Below are 23,272 nucleotides of genomic sequence, written 5' to 3'. Positions count from 1 at the left end.
TGGTTTGCACAAGTCATTTTTTAAGTTTTAGTAACAATTGGGACCAAAGTTTAATGGATGAGGCCCCAGGTGATTAGGACACAATCAGATGTTCAGGGTGTCGCTATATCTGTTATGCATTCAGGGACACACAGATGAGCTGTGGGGCTTGGCCACTCATCCGTCCAAAGATCTGTTCCTGACATGTGCTCAGGACCGACTGGTCTACCTGTGGAACTCTGTGGATCACAGCCTGCTGTGGAGTCGGTCTCTGGAGGTGAGTTCAGGAGCTCTCTGGTCTATGACGGATGGCTGACTGGTTGACTGAAATCAGCTGTTTGTCTCTCAGGAACATGGGCATTGTGCAGACTTCCATCCGAGTGGTGCTGTGGTCGTCATAGGAACACACTCGGGAAGGTCAGTGACATTTGTTGGTATCTCTGACAGAGTCAGGCCTGCTGCTGACCTAACTCAGGCCAAAAGTAAACCCTGGTCTAAGGTTAGGTCTAAACTAGGGATGTTCTGATCACATATATTTGCTCCAATCCGAGTCGTTTGACTTTGAGTATCGAGTCCCCATCCGATACTTCAGCTAAGCATTAAAATATAAAAAGGAAAACACATCCAAGCTGTCCTTTTTTATTATTATTGTCATTTATGACAGTGATGTCCGATATTATCGGCTAATACTGGAACATGTTGTTGGTGTCGGTTTTTACTCCTTATGTGACCCAACTTTTACATACCATGCACGTATTACACAAACTCTTCAGCTTCATCTCCTTTGTCTAAATGCCAGAATATGATAGATCTGAGATTTAGTTTTTGGGGTATTTTTGTTTTATTTGGCGCAGCTTGTGAATAATTCGGACTTTGCCCTGTGTAGCGAGGATCTGCTGTCCTAAAAGCATGTAGCCATGTTTAGCTTAAATGAAGATCTTTGTAAATGTTTTAGCACCGTAACTGCAATATACAGAAAAATACATTACTATTACACATGTCTTAGCGTCACACTTAGCCTTACTTAGCATGCATAAGCCTTACTTGGCATGTGTATGCTCACGCTGCTTATATCTTATCACCTCAGTCATTTTAACACACGTCCAAACATTTCCTAAACAGTCTATACTTAAAAAGGCAAATGCCAAGGCACGGATGTGTAAAGCTAAATCTGCGTGTTCGTGATCCCTTTATTCCCTCTTTTGCCTAAACATACGATGCAAACACGCTGGGAGCCGAGGAAAGCGAAACTACGTCAGTGATAGGTCTCAGTAAAGAGTGCTCACTCTGTCATGTTTCACACAGACAGTATAACAAAGATTGTAACAGTGATGTCTCACTTGGATCCGTTTTCAAAACCTAAAATATTTAAACTTTTTAATCATTAATTCTCCTGTACTGTTTATTAACTTATTCATCAAACTTTTACCCATCATGAACGTTCTACTTACCTGAAGTCCCATAGTTGGTCAGGACTATCTCAAGGAGAATGTCATTCAGCTGCTGTTGGAGACAGATTAAAACAAGACATTTTATTTCTACTACTAACTTAAATTGAAGAGGTTGTAATTTTGCTCTGATAAGCTTAAGCATTCATGTTGGGAGATATGTGATGTTAGCAACCTTAATGCTTATTTTTCTCCTTTGTGTACCCCACATATTTTGGTATCAGTTTATATTAGTATTGGAAATGAAGAGTTAGACAATATTGGATATTAGAGATGTCTCGTTCCGATATCAGAAGTAATTCGATATCGGCCCAAAAACACAGTATTGGATTATATCGGACGGCATCAAAAATCTCCGATATAAGCAGTCTGTTAAGGTTCACATGTTTGCAACCAATGATTAAGAAAGAAATGTCATTTTTTTCATACTTACTTTTATTGGCTCTTCTCCAATTGAGGGATATCACTCGATCAAGCCTTTCATTACTATGAAATAGGTGGTACAAGTATGTAAGATTTGTGCTGATATTGTATCAGATCGATATCGGTATCAGTCAGTACTGAAGGCTGCAATATCGGTATCGTATTGGAAGGGAAAAAATTGTACCAGGACATCCCTATTGGATATCGGTAAAAAACCTTATCAGTTTATCTGCCAAAAATCATCAGTTGTTCGAAAATACACTGATAGGAAATGTATAAATATTACAAATATATGATAAAGTAGCTTTGTCACTCATATTTAGAATATTTTTAACAGTGTGTGGTTGAATTGAGTGAGGTGCATTCATGCATTAATGAAATTTTAGTGGTTTACCAACCAACGCCGGTTATTTGGTTCCAAGGTGCCGTTTTAGAATGGATGGCTTCAGTGCTTCATTCAACAGTTTTAGTCCACACTCTGGGCTCTTGGCTCTGCCTCGCTCCCTCCATTTATAAATTTGTATTTAATGAAGTCAGGGTTGTACCTGTGCACACATTTAGCCTTTTGTGGAGAACTGCCACCACTGTCGCCTCTTTCTTTTCAAAAACTTCTCAGTTTTTTTTGTTTTTTTTTGTTACACACTGAACAAACAATATTCCTGACAATTACATTCACGCACTGTGGTCCTGTCCACCTGTCCAGGAATTTTGGGGTAGAGTGTGTGAAGACCTGTCAAAGTGTCTGAAATGTCATATCCCAACCACCCCCTCTCTTTGTTTACTGGGAAACCTGGACGATGTCCCGATTGAAACATCTTTGGCTCACGTGGTTCTGACTGCCATATGCATTGCTAAGAAAACTATCCTCTTGAATTGGAAAAATAGAGATACTCTTTGCATCAACCAATATAGAAATCTTTTGTTAGAACGTATTACACTTGATTTAGCCTCTGCTTCCACTTCAAACCAATCTCTCTGGGCTCCTTTGATTGGTTCCATCACATAGCGATGGCGGGGGACCATTGATATTGTCCTGTGGGATGATGTGGGTGAGGGGGTGGAGGGTCGGAGTATAGAGTATCCGGACGTTCCCTGGAGGTGGGTTCACTGGGGGTGTCTGGGACTGGGGGGCCGTTGCCCCCCTCTGGAGGTGCTTGGGTTGCCTCAGGGGGTGGGCTACTGGTGGTTGTGAGTGGGGCCCCTTGGAGGTCTTGGCGGTGGCCATGGGTCACTGCCCGCAGCTGCATTGCCCCTGGGCGGGTCTGGGTGGGGGCCTGGGGGCTCGGGGTGTGGGGGTGGCTGGCCCCGTGGGGAGATCTGGGCAGGGCCTTGGGGGTCAGGTCCTGACATGTATGCTGCCGGGGAGAAAGCAGGAACATGCAGCAGTGCCTGACTCAGGTTCAGGGGCCTCAGGTAGACCTTGGCTCCTCTGCTGTCTCATCACAGGGGAGGGGGGAGTCTAGGAGGGGGAGGACCCAACCTTACCTGGATGTCCTATGTCTTTTATAATCTAGAAGTATTGCAAATGCAGGGATGGGTGTAGATATTCTGCTGGGGTGGGGCTGGGTTGGTGCCCTTGGACCCTGTGAGGCTCTGTGATGCTGCTTCTTTGGGACCTGGCAGGATAGGCTGGGGTCTCCATGCTCTGGGTGGCATTTTGACAACAGAGGTGCCTATTGGGGCCAGTGGGGGAGCTGGCTCCCTGGAGGGCTTAGTCCAACCCACCATTCCTCCCCATCCCCACACATTTCTCTGCTCCTGCTCCCTCACATCATCACACAATCATGCACATAGGACCTTGGGGTGTGGACAAGTCAGGGAGTGCAGGTATGGACCCCATTTCCGCATTCCTGTGGCAGCCTGCCCCCCAATTTTATTTACACCTTGAACACTTCCTCCAGCGACATTCCATGCAAACACACACTTGGGGCCTTGGGAGTGAGCACATTCAACGGCATTTGGCAGGGGGATTTCTCAGCCTCATCCCAAGTGCCGGTGCCCTCTTTCAATTTTAAACTGCACTGAGACACTGTGGGTGCAAGTGGGGTGGTGTGGTGGCATCAGCTGGCATAGGCCAGACGATGCCCGCACTGCCCGCTCACCACAGCCATGGAATACACCTCATCATCACTCACTAACACCATATTGAAGCAGGCGGAGGGAGACTAGGGGTCTTAGCACACCTCTGTTGTCGCTTGGCTTCCTGGGGCTGGAGGCTAGGAGGGAGATCCGGCCATCCGGTTGGGGTCTGGGGTGGTGGGTTACTGTGCTCAGAGTTGGGCGGGGGAGCCTGCTCATCAGCACCCAAGCAGAAAGGGTCGAAGTCTGGGAACCGGTAATGGTTGTACCCAATGTGCAACAGTACCGGGACCAGAGTGAATAGGGTGTTTATGTTTATGTTTATTCATTTAGGAGACGCTTTTATCCAAAGCGACTTACAAAAGGGTGTGTATGGGGAGCATGAGTGGGTGTCCGGCATGCATTTTTGTAAGTCTTTGGTTGTATGTGCATGTGTGAGCATGAGGGAGTGAGTGTGTGACTGTGTTTGTGTATGACTGTATATGTCAGGTGGGGCCTTGGACTCCTCCCCTCTCCTGGGACTTCTTTTGATGATATAGATCTTCGTCTCCCCTCTCCCTGCCACACCTGGTGTGGAGTGCGGTGCCTGGGTTGTGGCTCCCGTATCAGGGAGTTTAAGATTTTTGGCATCTGCCTGTCCAATCCCGGTGGCTGCCTGGTGGGGTCTGGGTCCCTGGGCTCTGCTGGGTCCCCGGCGAGAGTGGACGCCCCTGGGTCCCGGGTCGCTGGGTCCTGGGCTCGGCCGGCTAGGGGGTGGGAGGCTGCGGGCGGGCCTGTGGGCTTGCCGCCAATATCTCCCGGGACTCTGCCGGCTACGGGTTGTGGCCCCCCGGGGCGATCCTCTGCGCCTCTCAAGGGGGGCGGGGGCTTCTCTGGTCGCAGTCTCCCTGGGGTTCCTGTGCTCTGGGGCAGCTCCTGGATCTCTGGGACTTGGAGCTCCCTCCGTCTCCTGCACATCTTTAGGGGGCAAATCTGTGGCCCCTCACACTCTCTATTGGACGCTCCTATAGAGAAACCTTACATAAACAAGCGTGTGTACACACACAGGTGCTCACATGGTGCTCTCATAAATATGGGCTTGGGCACATTCAACACATGTCTCAAGGTTGTGGTTGGCACTTAATGCACTGATTTATTATCGTGTGACTGTTCAGTTAAACAATGTTGATTATATATTTCTTCATCAAGTTGACGCTGTGATAGCTTGATCTTGTTGTATTGTTTTGTCCCTTTATTTTTGTTTTTTTGTTTTATTTTTTTCCCTTCTCTCTTTCTGCAGGTCTAGAAGCAGACTCTTGTTCATTATTGTTTATTTTTGTGGAACACCCCCTCCCCCCACCTTTTGTCTCTTCCTTTCTCTTTCACCTCTGTCACCGTGTCTGGTCAGAATTAAAAAGCATTCAAAAATAATAACAATAAAGTTTGAAGTATCAGGCGTGACATTAGAAGCAGACGCTTTGATGCTCCACCTGAGAGTAAATCCTATGGTTGTCACGGTAACCGGTGTAGCGGTAAACCCCGATAAAAAAGTTGACAATGATGATAACCGTCTTGTTTTTTAAAAAACTATATTATCTCGGTGGATTACCGTGGCGCGGTGACCCTTACCAGCCACCGTATCATCTGCTTAAGTTGCTGGTGGCACATGCGCGCTTTGTTGTTTACAACCACAACTTTCTTGAAGCTAAAGCTGAAATAATGGCCAAAGGAGGAGACGGCAGCGCTCAGGACATTTTTTTATCCCTCAAAGAAGACAAAGTGGGAAGTACGGGCATCTTTTGGATATTTGAAGAATGCCGAGGGACAGTCGATAGAAGACGGCTATCCTGTTTGCAGCACGTGCAGAAAAAGTGTCTGTGAAAGGCAGCAATGCGTCAAATCTCATGACACATCTGCTTGACCATCACCCACAACTCTACAGTCAACGCAAGGCAAGCTAACGTTAGCGTTTTAGCTCAAATGCGTGATCCGAGGATTTGGGTTGAGGGAGAATGCAACAAGTCGCTATATAAAGCAGCCGCAGCGCCGCTACCTGCATGTAAACCGTGTCGCGGACACCGCCATGTTGAAATGACGCTATGTATTACGGGGCTCCCAGGGGCAGATAAGAGTTGGTCTCTCTCCAAGAATAATTATAAATTTATGACATTTTCCCAAATCTGCAAAGCTCACTGGAAGGACACAAACCGAGGACAATATTTTCCTGACATACAGGGTTTATTTAATTGTGTGAAAATGTAGCACGTTTAAAAAAAATACCGCGATAAAACCGAAAACCGTGGTAATGTTGGTCACAATAACCGTGAGGTTAAATTTTCACACCGTGACAACCCTACTTGTCACCAGCATTCAGACATCAATGCTGTTTGCTTCACAGCCAGACAGGACACGGGGGGAAAAAAAAAACTTCTCCGTTGTTAACATGCCAACAGTCGAGAGCGGCTGGCTGATGTCCAACACACAAGATATGAATGTCTTCTTTTGGTTGTTTAAACTTGTTAAACAACTGAGTAGCGCATTACTGCACCCATGTGGTCAAATTATGTATTGAAATCTCTGTGCAAAATATAAATAATTTGGCAGCCCACAAGGTGGTGCTCGCAGTCCACTGGTCAAGAACGACTGCACTAAAACATGCTGGAGGACCGGAACTGAATACCCCGTCATCAGGATGTTGTTGTCTATGCAACAATAACTGTTGATGTTAAAATTAAAACTAAGCTACTGTCATTATGTCTGAAAATCGCATTCTCAGGATGAATTTAAAAGACCATCCTTGTGTTCTGATGAGGTTAAGTCTGAGCTTTTTCTGCCAATTATAATCATTTGAAAAATCTTGTGTTCAGGTTAGATTTTTGAACACAAAGAATTCAGCGCCTCCTCGTCTGAACTACTCTCTGAGAATGAGGACTTAAGTCCTTGCTGCCTTCTTGAGTCTGAATACATTAGAGTTACATTTATTAGAACAAACCGGTCGATTTTTTGTAGATGGAATCTCGGGTGAACTCTGGATGAGCTGCTCAGACCCCGTTAGGGTTGGTTCAACCAATAGGATCTGTTCCTACAGCAGAGATCAGCAGGGTTCTTGTGGTAGTCCAGGTGGACCATAAACCCACCCACCGACTAATGCCTCTCTGGTCTGCAGGTGGTTTGTTCTGGATGCTGAAACCACAGACCTGGTGGGAATCCACACCGATGGAAACGAGCAGCTGTCGGTCATGCGCTTTTCAGTTGGTGGGTGGAGTCATCTTAATGTTTAGAAGCTGAAAGTGGCTGACTACAGTCCAAGCTCTCCTCTCTCTGTGTGCCTGTGCAGATGGCAGCATGCTGGCAGTTGGGTCTCACGATAACTTCATTTACCTCTACAACGTCTCCGAGCGAGGACGGAAGTACAGCCGGAGGGGGAAGTGCACGGTGAGTTACACCCCACAGGAGGTATGCGTTAGCTAAGGGAACATAATATCAGGGTTCCCGCGGGACCTTAAAAGGTCTTAAAAGCATTGAATTTAGGAATTTGGAAATAATACCTTTAAAAAGTCTTGACTTTTCACTGCTGGGTCTTAAAATATGTGGTATGTAAATTCTCTGTACTGTATTTGTCCTCTAAACTTTTATTTGTCAACCACAATCATTTTTATTAAATAACATAGTAGGAATAAAGAGTGGCGGAATCAATAATGGAGAACGCAGCGCAGCCTCCGGTCAAAGTACTCCGAACACGTGACGTGATTCTCCCGCGCTATAGCAGTAATACTAAACGGTAAACATAACACAGAACATACAGCCCTTCAGCAGAGGAGAAACATGGAAGATCTCAGTAGACGATGGGAAAGCTTGACGGACGCCTAGGGCTGGGTGCCAGAACCCTTAAATTGGGAATGATGAAAATGCTAAAAAAACTGAAACTGAAATGTTTGGGTGAATTTTGCAAAAGTTAGCAGCAGCTAAATGCAAGACCAGTGAGAAGAATAGTGCAGCAAAACTCAGGAATAGCAGCAATTTAACAAAGCACATCGTTGTGCAGGGCATCGTCTAGAAACATGGAACGTTTTTGACTGCAAAAAAGGACGAATGCTGATAAAAGCAGAAACAGGACGTAAAACCCACTTAGCTGCTGTTTAGCAGCTTTATAAATGCTGTTCAGCTGGTTATTACTGCTGTTACTGACATGAAGTCAAGCTTTAATGGAGCAATTTTATACATTATTTACATTTTGTGCCTTTTAGGGCTGCAACAACGAATCGATAAAAAATCGATTATTAAAAGTGTTGGCAACGAATTTCGTCATCGATTCGTTGTGTCGCACAACTTTCCCCCATCCGATTCATCGATTATCCAAATAATCGTTTGTTGCAGCCCTAGTGCCTTTACTGTTTGCACTGTGCTGTTGCTCTGTGTTTGCTTAGAAAAATGTTTTAATAAAGTTTAATAAAAATAAATATAATAAAATAATATAAGAACAAAACCTTTAAGTAGTTTGTTATTTCTCTTAAAATTAAAAATATAGATTTCAACAAAAGTTTCTTTAAGGTACCACCATCCTCAAAGTAGTAGTATCAAGAAATACCTCCTGGTACCCAGCCCTACTGACGCTGTTAAACGTGTGTTTTACGTTAGCTAGCTACCCTTTCTGTGAAAGCTCTAGCCGCTCTGCTGCTGTTCTCTACCAAGTGTTTTAGCAAAATATAATAAAACAGAAAGATAAATAGATTAATGAATACAAGTTCAAGGATTTATTTATGTTTTGCCGGTAAGACTGTGAAATAGGTATTAGGTTTTTATTTAAGTGGTCTTAAAAAGTCTTGGAATTTAACTTGATGAAACCTGTAAGAACCCTGATGATGTAAAACTCATCTTTTTCATCTATTTGGACTGACGTGTGGGTTTCAGCTGTCTCTATACCACCCCAGTCAGATTGATTCTTCAGTATGCCCACTGTAAATGGAAAGAAAAGGTTATCAAGTCTCTAGGGTCGTGCAAAGATGATTATCACCAAATAATTTTAATGCTAGCAGAATGTGGAACGGATGCAGTCTGGTTTCTGTATGGCTATCAGAGCGTTCGCACCGGTGTGGATGCTGATGTGGAGCTCTGGAAAGTTTCTGCATGGCGTATATGTTTTCCAGACATCGCATGCTGACTTGTCATCAAGTTAAAGAAATCACATGAACCAGACAAGAAATTAGATTAGTTTCAGTGATTTCAAAACAAAAGCTGTATTCCATTATTTTTGCCAGCCTTTGACAGGGATATTGGTTTGCGGTTTATAATAGTTCACCTTAATTTTACAGGTATATCTTTTAACGAATTGTGTTAAATTTCTAATGATGTTCAGAACACAAACTACAGTCTGTGTGGAAGTCGTATGGAAACCGTTCCACACTCTGTTACCTCTAATTCACATAGTCTACTGCAGGGCTATTAAACTTCGGGCCTTGAGGGCCAGTATGCAGCACGTTCCCTTTCAGTCGGTTCACTCAATACAATAAAGGTACCATGGGACATCACACCCTTGTGTGGCCTGGCTGAAGACACATAAAATCACGCCTGTAAAGGCAAATACTGTACATGTGGCACCGAGCGGTGGCCCCGCCCTTCAGCGGGTGAAATGGCCATGTTCCTTTGCCATTCAACCCCATCAGTCCTAAGGGACTTTGTCGTCTGCCCCAGGTGGGTGAAAGTTGCACTGGTTCTACGGTTTTGCACAATGTTTCAATAAAACTGCTATTTGCACTCAAAAGAATGTCAATTTGACGTGTCTGAACGCTGCATTTCCAATTGGTCCCGTGAGGCTGTGTCAGCCCGCTTTGCTGGCGACCAATGGCTTCAACACAATTCCTGTCTGCAGACAACTTTAAACAAAGCAGGGGAGGCTGTTTTCACTCATTGTCAGGAAAATAGCGACTTTCCGCTGTTTGCGGACATGCAGCTCAGAATGTGTGTCAAGCACGGTATTGAGCCCTCCCGATCCGCTGGAGGGCAACGGCACCATTGCGACAGTGTTGTTCAGCCAGCTTATTGCGAATCTTTCTCTGGCACGCATGCACTGTGTCCCCTTGGGTTGAGCACATGGTCACCGTGGGTTACCGCTGGTTACAATTCCAGATCAAACCACCTGTGTTCACTGCAGTTGTGCACACTATTGTGAATGCAGATGCAGTGGTCATGTTGAGGAGAAAATGAAGACTGTTAAGTAAAGGAGCTGTTCTAGCGGTCCCCCTCGAGGAAACAAACAAGGGTTGGTACAACCACTTACAGGTGGGGTGCAGCACTTCCAGCATTGGGCACGCTCTCACCGTCTCTGTCCCTTTTGTCATCTTCACCGAAAGTTGACCATGCCCAGGGCCTGCATAGTGGCTCTTCCCTCATGGAGAGAACCGGGTTGCTCCACCGGGGTTCTCCAATTGGGAGGGTGTCCAAACGTGTGGCCGTGACCACAGACACTTCCCTGAAAGGCTGGGAGGCTCTGTGCAGGGTTGTGGCATTGAAGGACAAATGGTCCCCAAATCCACTGGGGTTCTGTATAAACTACCTAGAGCTGTCAGCCATGTTTCTGGCCCTGAGACTTTTCATTCATTATCTGAGAGGCCAGCATGTGCTAGAACACTCTCCCTTTCTCTGCACGACCCACGGGGTAGACCTGCTCTCCAGGGACAAACCCCTGGCAAGGTAATGGAGCCTTCACCCACTTGTGGTGTCCCAGATCTGGACAAGGTCTGGCAGGGCAGTTGTGGATCTGTTTGCGTCACTCGCAAACTCACACTGTCCTCTTCTCTCCTTCTTGAAGAACCAGCTCAGTGGCCTAGTGGTAGAGTGTCCGCCCTGAGACTTCAGGAAACAGGGGTTATATGCATAACCTAACTATCCCCCAGGTGTGTTGAAGCAGGGTTAAAACTAAAATATGTTGGATAGCGGCCCTCGATGGACCAGGGTTCCCCACCCCTGCCTTACAGGCATGATTACGAGGGTGAGATGTCCAATAGTACTTTCATTGTACCTCGTTCCTCTCCTTCAGGGAACATGCATAATAACCTTTTAGTAGTTTCTCTGCTCCAACACACTTGATTCATTGGTTGAATCAAGTGTGCAGCAGCTCGCCAGGCTCTGCAGAAGCCTGTTAATTACCTACTAATTGAAATCAGAAGTGTTGAAGCAGGGTTAAAACCAAAATGTGCTCCATGCCGGCCCTCGAGTCTCTGAATGAAGTAGCCCTGGCCTACTGTAAACGTAAGACTTTGCAGCAGCAGTTACATTCCACCTGTACGAGAACGTTTCATGTCACATCGAGTTTTGTGGCGGGTAGTATACAGGGGTAATGAGAAGAACCTTGGGTTAGGCCTAGCTTTAGTGGAAGCTTTTAGAACATAAAAAATTAGACGAGATTGAAACCAGCTGTGATTTCACTCACATTAGTTAATAATGAACAGTTACCTTCAAATAAATCAGAGGTTTTTACAAGAGATGCACCAAAAATCTTTGGCTGAAAACGAACCAAAAGTGCCGAAACGCCAAAATCACTGAAACGACACGAGCAAAACAGGCCGTCAGGTGAACCCTGTGTTCATTTCATTCATCTTGCTCTTTGCTTCTCCTTACTGATTTCAAAAGTGACGTTTTCCACTTTTACTAATTCTGTTTTATTACAATCGCTGGAATATTCCTATCAATTATGCAACGTGCTTCTTACTTTCACATCTACCGCATCTGCTCGGCTTTTTCCACTTTGTCTGTGACTATAGCGGTGTTTTTACCATCCTCTCTACACCCACCATGTCCTGAACACGGTGAAATAAGCGAAATAAGCTCTGAATCATGTGTGTGAAGAGTGTTTACGCTGATGATGCACAGACACTCTTTTGCTGCTGCAGCGTCTCGTTCTTCCTCACTGGGCGAGTGAATACCTTCATCAGAGGGTGAATATTCCTCTTCAGAACCAGTCAGACATTACCAGACACAGCTTTGTCAACAATGAACAGACCTGCAAGCATTGTAAGTTTCTCCTCTAATGTATATTAGTATATTCACCCTCTGTGAGCTCCGCTCTCCTTCGAAAATTTCAATAGAAACACCAAAAGGTGTTGCTGAGGTTGAAGTTACACATCTCCACTATCTTCTGGTGTAAACTAATAACTTCATGGGGGGTTATTTTTGCAGCTGTGGCTCGTTAAACGGTATATTGCAACTTTGACGCTTAAAAATTAACTTTACAGTCCTGCTAATGCTATGGTTTTAATTATAAATGGTAAATGGCCTGTATTTGATATAGCGCCTTCTAGAGTCCTGGAACCCCCCAAGGTGCTTTACAACACAATCAGTCATTCACCCATTCACACACCCATTCACACGCTGGTGGAGATGAGCTACGATGTAGCCACAGCTGCCCTGGGGTGCTCTGACAGAGGCGAGACTGCCGAGCACTGGCGCCACCGGGCCCTCCGACCACCACCAGCAGGCAACGTGGGTTAAGTGTCTTGCCCAAGGACACAACGACAGACTGAGCGGGGCTCGAACCTGCAACCTTTCGATTACGGGGCGAGCACTTAACTTCTGTGCCACCGTCGCCCAAACCTATATATTACACCTATATTAACATCATAATTTCCTTCGGTGTTTCGATTTTCAGCCAAGAATTTTCATTTTGGTGCATCCAAAATTTTTACCTGACAGTGGGAAGAAAAAGAGACCTCTAGCTGGTCCAGACCCTACAGATCCAGTTATCTTCATGATTATCATGATGATGATGATGTTGGTCCTGTTGTCCACAGGGTCATTCTAGCTACATCACTCACCTGGACTGGTCACCAGACAACCACTACATCATGTCCAACTCTGGAGATTATGAGATCCTGTACTGTGAGTACTCTAACCCTCCAGTCCTTCAGACACAGAGTCAAAGGTCACCTGTTATGTTTTCATTGTAATGCTGTAATGTAACCATTTATGTTTTAGGGGACATCGAAAGTAATTGTGATTTGATCCGAAACCGCTCTGAGTGTAAGGACATCGACTGGGTGACTTACACCTGCGTCCTGGGATACCATGTTTTTGGTCAGTGCATGTGAAAATGAGTTACATTGAGAAGTTCATTTTAAAACTCAGTCTCTGAGACGGTAAGGGTGAGTGAAAGTTCTGACCCAGTTCACACTCTGTTTAGGAGTTTGGCCCGAGGGTTCAGACGGCACCGACATCAATGCTCTGGAGAGATCCCACAACAGGAGGGTGATTGCGCTGGCAGATGACTTCTGTAAAGTTCACCTGTTCGCCTACCCCTGCTCCAAACCCAAGGTGACTCAGAGCCCTGATTGGTCCGAGAAATTTGAGCAGGGACCGAATCTTCTCAGAGAGAAGAAATTTAATTTCCACTCGTGACTTAAAGGGGCATTATGGAAGTTTGACAGCCAAAACATGTATAGAAATAATAAATTTCTTCTTCATACATTCTCCTGCAATGCCCTGGTGCTGTAGAATGAGCCCTGGCATTTTTACTGTGATTGCCTGTTTTTCTGTAAAATCACAGAAAAAGAGAGTTGCTCGGGTCGAGCAGGCTGCTTCAGGCGCGTTCACGCTCAGGCATAGCCCGTAGCATTTGCTATCCGTGGCTTTAGCAGCAGAGAGTGAGGTAGTGCCAACTCGGCGACTTTGCCGCTGTTCCTACAGGGTATCTGCGGGTCCTTAAAAAGTCTTAAATTTGCTTTTCCAAATTTAAGGCCTTAAAAATCCTTAAAAATGACAATCCTTAAATCCAGTTTCCAAAGGTCTTAAATTACCAAAGACCCAATAAACAAAATTCTTTTATTTCTATAAAAATTTTGTGAATTTGTAGTTAGTGTTCAGCATTTTTCTGTGTATGACATTGGCGTAAGCGGAACCATACACGTTCAGTTGGTTGTGAAAGGGGGCTATTTTTAGATGAGCACATTAGCTGATTAAGCTAGTGGGAGCTTGCGCCATGGGGAAGTGCAAGTGTGATGGTACCTGGATAGCTAATCCCACGTTCGCGACGTGGTTAGAACCGGTTCCAGGCAATAGCTGGAAATTATAGCTTAGTTATTTTTGAAAATAGCTTAAATTTGGTCAAAATGGCCTTAAAAAGGTCAAAAAGTCTTAAATTCGGCTCCCTTAAACCTGCAGATACCCTGTCCTAACGCCTAGTGATGAACCTAGCTACATTTCTGAGGACCCTTAGCTACTTCCTGTAGAACTTTCTTCTAGATATTTCCTGCAAATTAGCAACGAAATAGCCATTTTCGTAACAGCTTGTTAATGCAGATTAAATGCAGTTTGTTTATGAACACATGATAAACACTGGTTTCCAAATTCTGGACATCTCCTGTGATTTAGTTCCCTCAACAGTTTCAGCTGATTGTCCCATTTAGTAATAAACCATGATTATGAAACGTAAATTTGCCCGTGAAGCAAAACTTTACTTTCACGAGCAAAAAAAAAAAAAAATAAATAAAAAAAAAAAATAGAAACATTATTAAATGAATCAGGAAAGCAGGAAGAAATGTTATTCCTGTTTTTACATTATTTTTTTACTTCAGTTCAAAGTAATCAAAATGTTGTTTTAATCACATTTAGTGTGTATTTTCTTGAAAATACCCTCAGCTTTTTTCATTTGATGTGAAAATTTGTTTAGCATTTTTTGGAAAAAATAATCATAACACAGCATTTACTTTGTATTAACTGCCAGTTAAAGAACATTAAATGTTCATTAAAAGGAATTCTGTAGTCTTTGGAAGTATTTGTTTATTTATGACTAAACAGCTCAACACAGAAAAACTGACATTGCTGCTTAGGGCAGGGCACAGGGTCAGGGCCTGAGCAGGTTAGCTGCAAAGTTATGTTTCTGATCCATTCTAAATAAATGTCAATCATTCACACGAAGTACGTTTTATTTCATTATATGAATGTTTCCAAATTAGTAAAAATAAATAAATAAATAAATGTTTATTTAGTTTTATTTTCAGAAAGTCACTAATTTCACTTTTGATGTATTGAATTACAGAGAAATCAACTATTTAGTAAATATAGCATTTTTAACAGAAATATTCGCCTGGTGAACATTCCTGCAGGAGTGTGTTAAACAGCTTATTATTTAATTAAAATTAAATAAAAAATACAGAAATATATTTAACTTGAAATAAATTGTAATGCTTGATTCCCACCTTGATTGTTGTGGTACAGCCATGGGCGGAAGTGATTTCTGTTCATTTTGGGTCCCAGCCAGATTCTCTCTTTACTTTTTTCTTCCCTCTGACTGCTTCCCTGCTGCTCTCTCCCTCATCATGCTCACTTATTAATACTTCGTCAGGTCAGGGTTACAAGGACTCACATCATCTGTCCATCAGCAGTAAAGAGTTACAGCTACATGTCACAAATGTCTCCAAGGAACTTTTAGTTATAATTAATGTAAAATTATTTAAATTCCATCTAGGTTCTGTCGGTTATTAATATTAAGATTACCTTTTATTGTGTTTTGCCAAGAAAACAAATCTATCATTTTAAGCTAACTTCATGATGTAGTTGCATCCATTAACAGGATTATGTTCATGCGGGTCATCAGCATTAAGTTTTTGAAGTTATGAAAGCAAACATGGCTGGAATCAGTTTTACCTGTAATTTGTTTCTCTAAGTGTGTGTGCTGCTGTAATTAGTGGATGTCCCCACTGTGGGATTAATAATCTATTCTGTTCTATTCAATACATTTTTATCAGCCAGTAGGAAAAAGTACGTTTGAGGAATTTTGACCTTTCTGGGCTTCCGTATCCGTAACCTGGTTACAGAGGAGGGGTTTGTCTCCCAAACACACTGGTTACACATGAATTAAAACATTAGGATGCCTAATGTTTTTCCAGCCACGCAGTGTCTTCCAGTTGTGGGTAGCCCAGGTTTTTACTTTTCAGGAATGCTCCAAACAAGCAACAAATCATCACACAACCTCACCCCTGGACAGCAAGCAGACTTTATGTAGCAGGAGATCAGATATTTGCTGTCAACTTCATCTAGCAATTCATGGACCTGACTGGTTAAAATATGAAAGACCATCTTTTTTTCTTCTTTTCTTTTTAAATGCTTTTGCAATTATCTTGTTTACGATCATGATGACAAGGTTCGTCACCTAGAAATGTTCGTGCACAAGCTTCTTCTTGGTGCAAGATGCAGTAAAATGCAAGCAGATTTCAATCCAACGCTTTCTCTAGTAAAGTCACAAACCCCTTTTGCAACCCTCTCATATTTGGTGCCCCATCTTTAGCTACTAAATCAGGTGGTTGGTGTTCAATCCTTTGTCATTCAAACACTTCAGCACAGCCTCACAGATGTCATTCCCCCATGTTTAGCCTTTCAGTGGTATGATTTGATCATTTCTTCTTGTGGCCCATCACAGTTCACATACTTGCATAACAGCGCTACCTGTTCGATGTCGGTCACATCACACGATACATCACAGGCAATTAAGTACGCTGGAGCTGAAATTATTCGTTTCATTTATTTGCTTATGGAGTGCCTTCCTGCTACCAATCAAAGCAGCCCAAAGCGCTGAACACAGCAGTGTAAAATCAACAAACATTAAAATAATAAGTGATTCATCGTAAAAAGTACTACACATGAACTCATGTTGAGTACCAGAGCAGTAAAGTGATGTAGATAGTGATGTAGATAAGGTGGCGCAGTCACGTTTAATATAAAACTTTACTATAAGAAGCAAAGCAGTTAAAATGTTGTATTTTTAATGAACTGCATCCTAAATTGTCTTTCTCAAATGCAACTGAAAGAAATATTAATTTGTCCTTTTTGTCTGCTGAAAGGACGGACGTCTCTGGCCGTAGACGATATCTTCTCGATAGGGATCTAGAGAGTGAGCCTTGTCTTTGTCCTAACCATTTATTAATCTGTGTCTACAGGCCCCCAGCCATAAATACAGTGCCCACAGCAGTCATGTGACCAACGTCAGTTTCCTGTACAACGACAGCCACCTGATCTCCACGGGGGGGAAAGACACCAGCATCATGCAGTGGCGCTTGATAGGAAAATCTTCTCCGTCCCTCGCTGATGGCATCATCTCTAATCCTGCTCCTCGCAGGGCCGATCACAGCATCACCCCTCCCGCAACAGCTACACCTTTACAGGAACCAAGCCCCCCCCTGACTGCCAATGGGACCCAAGAACCATTCACTGAAACTTCACCCCCCACACAGTTAGTCACGCCCACCACTGAGCTGACCCCGCCCTGCTCTGAGTCAACTCCGCCCCCCTCAGACAGCACAGTGAGTCTGAAGGACAGCCTAGAACCAAGTGACGACACAGCCACACCCAGTGATGAGGGATTGCCCCCCCTGACCCCACCCTCCTAGAACATGTCTGTGTGTGTGTGTATTCTTGGCCAGCTGTCTTTGTGGGGACCTAGTTCTGTTTTCATCAGTAATGGGACAGTAGACAAAGTGAGGACAGCAGTTGGGTCCTGCTTTGTGTTGGACACAAAAACACCTGATCACAGCGTCAGACTTGGTTTTAGATTGAATCAGTTCAGAAATGTGATGAAGTGATGACTATACAACAGAAACAAATGTTTCTATCAGATGTCCAGCTTTTATTCAGTTGACTCTGAAACCAGAAAATTACTCTCCGGATCCTCCTGCTTAGTTTTTTCAGTGGAGCAGAAATGTTACTGGTTGTCTGTACACCACTGGACCCCTGTGAACGTGAGCTCTCCTCAAATGGCTTCATGTAAAGAGAAAGTTTGACTAAAAATATTGTAATCAGCTCAAGATAACGACCAATATCTCTTCAAGCTAATCAGATTTGAAGGGTAAAATTGTGCCTGAGTTTGAAAGATCTGAAGCCAACTTGATTTGCAGTAACTTTAGGAGAGGCGAGTACCTCTCTCACCCTCAGCATATCTCCCACTTTGTTCCTGCCAGGAGAGAACCAGACACGCCCCAAGCAGGAAATGGTTTTCTTTACCGAAATAAGGGATGACGGGTGAGGCAGGGCTTCTCCACCAATTAGAGAAGAGTTCAACAGGAAGTGCCTGGATCAGAGGAAACTCCAAGACTTTTTCATCTAAAATCACAAATCCTTAAAAAATAATTATTTACCTTTAAAATTTATTTTTGGGGTAAAAGAAAAATAGTCAACTAAAACTTTTTTTAATTCACACTTTTCCACTCTTTTTGCCCTTGTGTGAAGGAAGTCAATTACTGGTGCTTTTATTTTGAAGTGATAAACTAATCAACTTTATGGCCGGAGGAGGAAGTGGCCATGTTTCAGTTAAACAATATTGTAAATAGAAACTAATAAAAATCAGAACTAAATAAAGCATGGTAATTGTTCTAATCTTTGATCAGAACAAATCTGACTTCCATGAATTTGCTTAATTCAGTCAGAGGTCTGGTCGTTCAGTTTGGTTTGTTTCTGGGGAAGCTCTCAACTGAAGCAGGTGAGTTTCTCTCTGAAGCCAGTCAGATTAAAGCATCAAACACTTGTGAAGTAAAAAGCATATGAGCTGCAGGTTGACCTCCAGAATAAAAGCTGTGACTGACCTTATTGATACTGCGGAGGCGTCTGACTGAGGATCTGTGCTGCAGTTGTATGTATATTCTGCAGATTGATTCTGTCTGTATATTTCTGTTCAACATTATTGAGCAGCAGCTCAAAAAGACTGTTACCGTCGCATTACATCTCTTGCCCAATCGGATGTCAGGAAACGTCAGGTCTCCTGCTCTGATTGGCTGCTCTCAGTGAATGAATGAATGACTTGTCGATGTATTTGTCTCTTCTGGACCATTTCAATTCAGAAGCTTTTTGAATGTCTTGATTATGATAATGTCACTCCAGGTGTGGGGTTTGTGTGTGGGTGGGGCTTTCAGGTTGCCTTTTTAATACTTAATCTTCCTTAATCTTTTCTACGCTTGTTTCTCCAAAGGGCTTGTGCAGAGTTCAGGGACTCGTCCGGCCCTTCGTCCGGTCTGGGTGGCGCTACAGGAGTAGTGGGCGGGGTTAGGGCTGGACGTGGAGCTTTGGAGTTTCTGAACTAATGTGTTTATCGGTGTTAATGACACTGGTACTCATGATGATTTTTATGTGACTGTTTTGAGCCAATCCTGTTTTCATTCATGCATTCCTGTCCCAACGACAGACTGTACTGAAAACTGAAACAAAGAATGCAAATAAATGTAATAACTTGAAAATCTGCTTATTCTTTGAGCTGTGGCTGCAGCATCCTGCTATAATTATTATTGCTGATACATTTTTAGAAGACTCGGCTTCTGTAGAACAGTAATTCCCTCATGATGAAGAGGATGAAGGAAAGCGGGTCATCGGCGTGGTGAAGCTGAGGAAGGCTGCTGAACTAGACTCTGGCTAGACGTGTGCTGAAAGACTGCAGATCAACTGGCTGGAACCTGAACCCAGACTGCTCAGTCCCATCCTTGTTCCTCTGCTGAAACAGCTTGAATGACTTCAGCCCAGTAGCTCTCACTATTATGAATAGATTTGAGAAGCGTGAGGAGTCTCATCAACCCGCTGGCCTGGAACCTTTCGATCTGCTTACAAAGCAGAGAGATCCATGGAGGATGCTGTGAGAGATGGGTGCGTTTGTGATGGTCTACAAGTCTGGAAGTGCTTAATTTCACCATCTCAACCACTGAGCTGCCAGTTTCCTCTCCAAAATACTCTTTACTCCAGAGTCAAAGTTAGCTTAAAGTTACCCCATTTCCCATGACGTTTCCATAGAAAACGACTCACGCAATTTTCAGAACCTGTTTTGTACAAAACAAAGTTTTATAAATGAGGCCTCAGAACCTCTGAGGAGCTTACAACACCTTGTAGGATCCATGATGAGAAGAGTTGAGGATGATGTAGAGGCAAAAGAGGTCTAGGTACTGAAAAGGTGGTTAATGAAGGGGCTGCTGGAGAGTGCGTTTCTAACATCTGCTCAGTATTTGTCTCCCCCTGGTGGACCACTGCTGAAGAGCTACAGAAACATGATGGATGAAAAGCAAACTTCTGCTCTGATGTTTGTTAGATTTTATTCATTAGATAGAAACAGCTGTGTGAGATGACACAAGGCTCACATTATTACGAAGCAACCGACTTTTTCCAGTTTGTTTTGAAAAAGCCAATTCAAGATGAATATGTACAATGTAGCATACAGCACTGGCACACTATAAAACAAGTTTTTTTTTTTAATCCGAAGGCACCAGACGTGAGGCTAACACTGTATGACCCTGGGACGTAATTTTGGGGGGGGGGACGGGTGGGACCCCCACTTTTTCAAAAGGCAGTTTTGGTCCCCTGCACTTTTTTCCGTCCAAAAACAATATTACGCTACATTAAATGGATATAGTTGAGCACTAGGACCGAAACGGAAACCGGTTTCCTATTAGACCCGCCCAAAAGCTAATCTATTGGCTCTGCTGATACTTGCTAACGTATTATTGGCTGTTGCTGCTGTCACTCCAAATTGTAAACAGTCAGAACATGCTCACGTTGTTTTGCTAGTTTGGAGCCGCTAGGGAACACCGGTACTGAGTCACATCGTCAACTAGACGCTGTGTAATATCAGAGCTCAGCTCAGCTTCCATTACATAACATTTGAATAAGTGTTCATTTGTGAGTCTTTGGTAGTTAGGCACAGCCAGGAGGCAGCATGTCAAGAAAACGAAAAGTGGATATAAGAGACTTCTTTCAAAGTCAAAACGTAAGTTGGAACATGTGACACCCCTGCATTAAGCTCAGACTCACCTCCTCCTTCACAAACATACTCAAAACTAACTTTTACAAACGCATCTCCTCCACATAACTGACTCCTCGGACACAATTTATTCGTATTATTATAATTATTTTTTTTATTATTACTATTATCATCATAATTATTATTACTACTAGTAGTAGTAGTAGAAGTGTAACTTCAAAACTTTTATCATTTAACTTTATTGTAAACTTATCTATTGCAATGTATATGTTCACATTAAAAAGCTCTGAAAAATGAACAGTATCATCATCATCAACAGATTTTTTTAAGCTTAATGTCAAAGATGTACACTTTTCATTAGATTTATCTTATTTTTTCCATTTATTTTTTGTGTGTTGAAATGCAACAACTGTTTAAACACTTTTAAGGGAAAAAAACATATTTAATATGTTTTTATACACTCAAATGTTAGGGTGATGATCATGTGTAAAACATTAGTTCAGCATGTCCTCTAACACAGCAAATGAACAAACGGCCAGATCTCAGGAGGGACCGTTTATGTATAAATAATTTTTATACTTTTGACTAGGCCTGGGAAAGTAACACATTTTGCTGGACGATATTTTGTCCAACAAATTGTTGATGATAAACGATATCAATCATTGTCAACATTATCTAGACCAAAATAACCACTAATATAATGTTAATATATCATAATAATGCAAGTACACCCTTTAAAATGCAACAAATAAACCTTCATTTAACATTGAAATGTCCAGAACCAGAACTTCTAAATGAATAAAAATAACAAACAAAAATTAAATAAAAAAGGAATCTCACTCCCTGTTAGAAAATGTTGCACCAAAAACAATAAAAAAAGACCCAAAACAATAAATACAATGGCCTATCCATTGTCAACAGCCAAAACTGCACTTCAATAATGATAATAGATAAAAATAATAATAGAGTTGTACATTTTTTAACTTTGATATATATATATATATATATATATATATATATATATATATATATATATATATATATATATATATTGAGGATGGAAAAATTATTGAGATGGGCACGTGACGTGTCAAGGGGTCTTTACATAACACCCCCCACCCAAAATCTGCACAAGCCTGCTGTGTCCCCCCCACTTCTGAAATCAAAATTTCGTCCCTGCAATGTGATCTGACAGCACACACTGTAGCAACATGTCTGACCGAAAAAAAAAATTAACTATAGGCATGTTTACATTAGTTAGGGGAGTTCCTGGGATGGGGAACTTGACCAAGAGATAGGACGTGCCAGTCCTCTCAGCTGTTGTGTCTCCATTCAAATCCAGCCCTTTCAGAACTTGCACAGACGTCAGCAGATCACAACTGCTTTGGCAGTGAGTGATGTCACTGATCAGCCCCAAAAAGCACCCAAAGTAACATTAATAATATTAAAAGCATTTATTTCATAGAAGTACATCATAATGAGACAAAGAACGGTTCGAAGGATCTTTCATGGCGGTTAAAACGAAGAGTCGGAGTACCCGGCCCGGAGGGTTACCGGGGTCCCACCCTGGAGCCAGGCCTGGGATTGGGGCCCGTGAGCGAGCGCCTGTTGGCCGGGCTTTCGCCCATGGGGCCCGGCCGGGCCCAGCCCGAACCGGATACATGGGCTCGTCCAACTGTGGACCCACCACCCGCAGGAGGAACATGAAGGGTCCGGTGCAATGCGAATCGGGTGGCAGACCAAGGCGGGAGCCTTGGCGGTCCAATCCCCGGACAAGAAAACTAGTTTTTGGGACATGGAACGTCACCTCGCTGGCGGGGAAGGAGCCGGAGCTTGTGGCAGAGGTTGAGCGGTACCGGCTAGATATAGTCGGACTCACCTCGACACATTGCATTGGCTCTGGAACCCGAGACCTTGAGAGGGGTTGGACACTCTACTTTGCTGGAGTTGCTCTGGGTGAGAGGCGGAGGGCTGGGGTTGGCTTTTTGTTAGCCCCGAGACTCTCTGCCTGTGTGTTGGAGTTTACCCCGGGGGACAAGAGGGTAGCTTCCTTGCGCCTTCGGGTCGGGGAACGGGTCCTGACTGTTGTTTGTGCTTATGGGCCAAATATCAGTTCAGAGTACCCACCCTTTTTGGAGTCCCTGGGACGAGTGCTAGATAGTGCTCCATCAGGGGACTCCATTGTCCTGCTGGGGGACTTCAATGCTCACGTGGGCAATGACAGCTTGAAGTGGAGGGGTGTGATTGGGAGGAACGGCCCACCTAATCTGAACTCGAGCGGTGTTTTGTTATTGGACTTCTGTGCAAGCCGCAGTTTGGCCATAACGAACACCATGTTCGAACATAAGGATGCCCACCGGTACACTTGGTACCAGGGCAGCCTAGGTCACAGGTCGATGATAGATTTTGTAGTCGTATCATCTGACCTGCGGCCGTATGTTTTGGACACCCGAGTGAAGAGAGGGGCGGAGCTGTCAACTGATCACCACCTGGTGGTGAGTTGGATCAGATGGCAAGGGAACATGCCGCGTAGACCTGGCAGACCCAAACGCATAGTGAGGGTCTGCTGGGAACGCCTGGCAGAAGAACCTGTCAAGACGGTCTTCAACTCCCACCTCCGGCAGAGCTTTGACCACGTCCCGAGAGC

General features: G+C 43.6%; 1 protein-coding gene across 5 annotated transcripts in view; it reads left to right on the top strand.

Moving 5' to 3' along the window:
• The window catches only part of LOC107376417 (echinoderm microtubule-associated protein-like 4), a 72,516-nt gene extending 55,028 nt beyond the window's left edge, over nucleotides 1-17,488 (top strand). For all 5 annotated transcript variants that reach the window (XM_070542800.1, XM_070542799.1, XM_070542798.1 and 2 more), the window contains 8 exons: nucleotides 125-256; nucleotides 329-396; nucleotides 7,075-7,163; nucleotides 7,246-7,343; nucleotides 12,695-12,782; nucleotides 12,879-12,977; nucleotides 13,084-13,214; nucleotides 16,835-17,488. In XM_070542800.1, coding sequence (XP_070398901.1) covers nucleotides 125-256; nucleotides 329-396; nucleotides 7,075-7,163; nucleotides 7,246-7,343; nucleotides 12,695-12,782; nucleotides 12,879-12,977; nucleotides 13,084-13,214; nucleotides 16,835-17,284 — 1,155 coding nt within the window. In that variant the 3' untranslated portion in view covers nucleotides 17,285-17,488. The remainder of the gene's footprint in view (nucleotides 1-124; nucleotides 257-328; nucleotides 397-7,074; nucleotides 7,164-7,245; nucleotides 7,344-12,694; nucleotides 12,783-12,878; nucleotides 12,978-13,083; nucleotides 13,215-16,834) is intronic.
• Nucleotides 17,489-23,272: the final 5,784 nt, after the last annotated feature.

The sequence above is a fragment of the Nothobranchius furzeri genome, chromosome 12 (genome assembly GCF_043380555.1).
Source record: "Nothobranchius furzeri strain GRZ-AD chromosome 12, NfurGRZ-RIMD1, whole genome shotgun sequence".
NCBI classification, from domain to species: domain Eukaryota; kingdom Metazoa; phylum Chordata; class Actinopteri; order Cyprinodontiformes; family Nothobranchiidae; genus Nothobranchius; species Nothobranchius furzeri.
The sequence above is the reverse complement of the archived record's forward strand: the minus strand, read 5'-3'. Positions and strand labels throughout refer to the sequence as shown.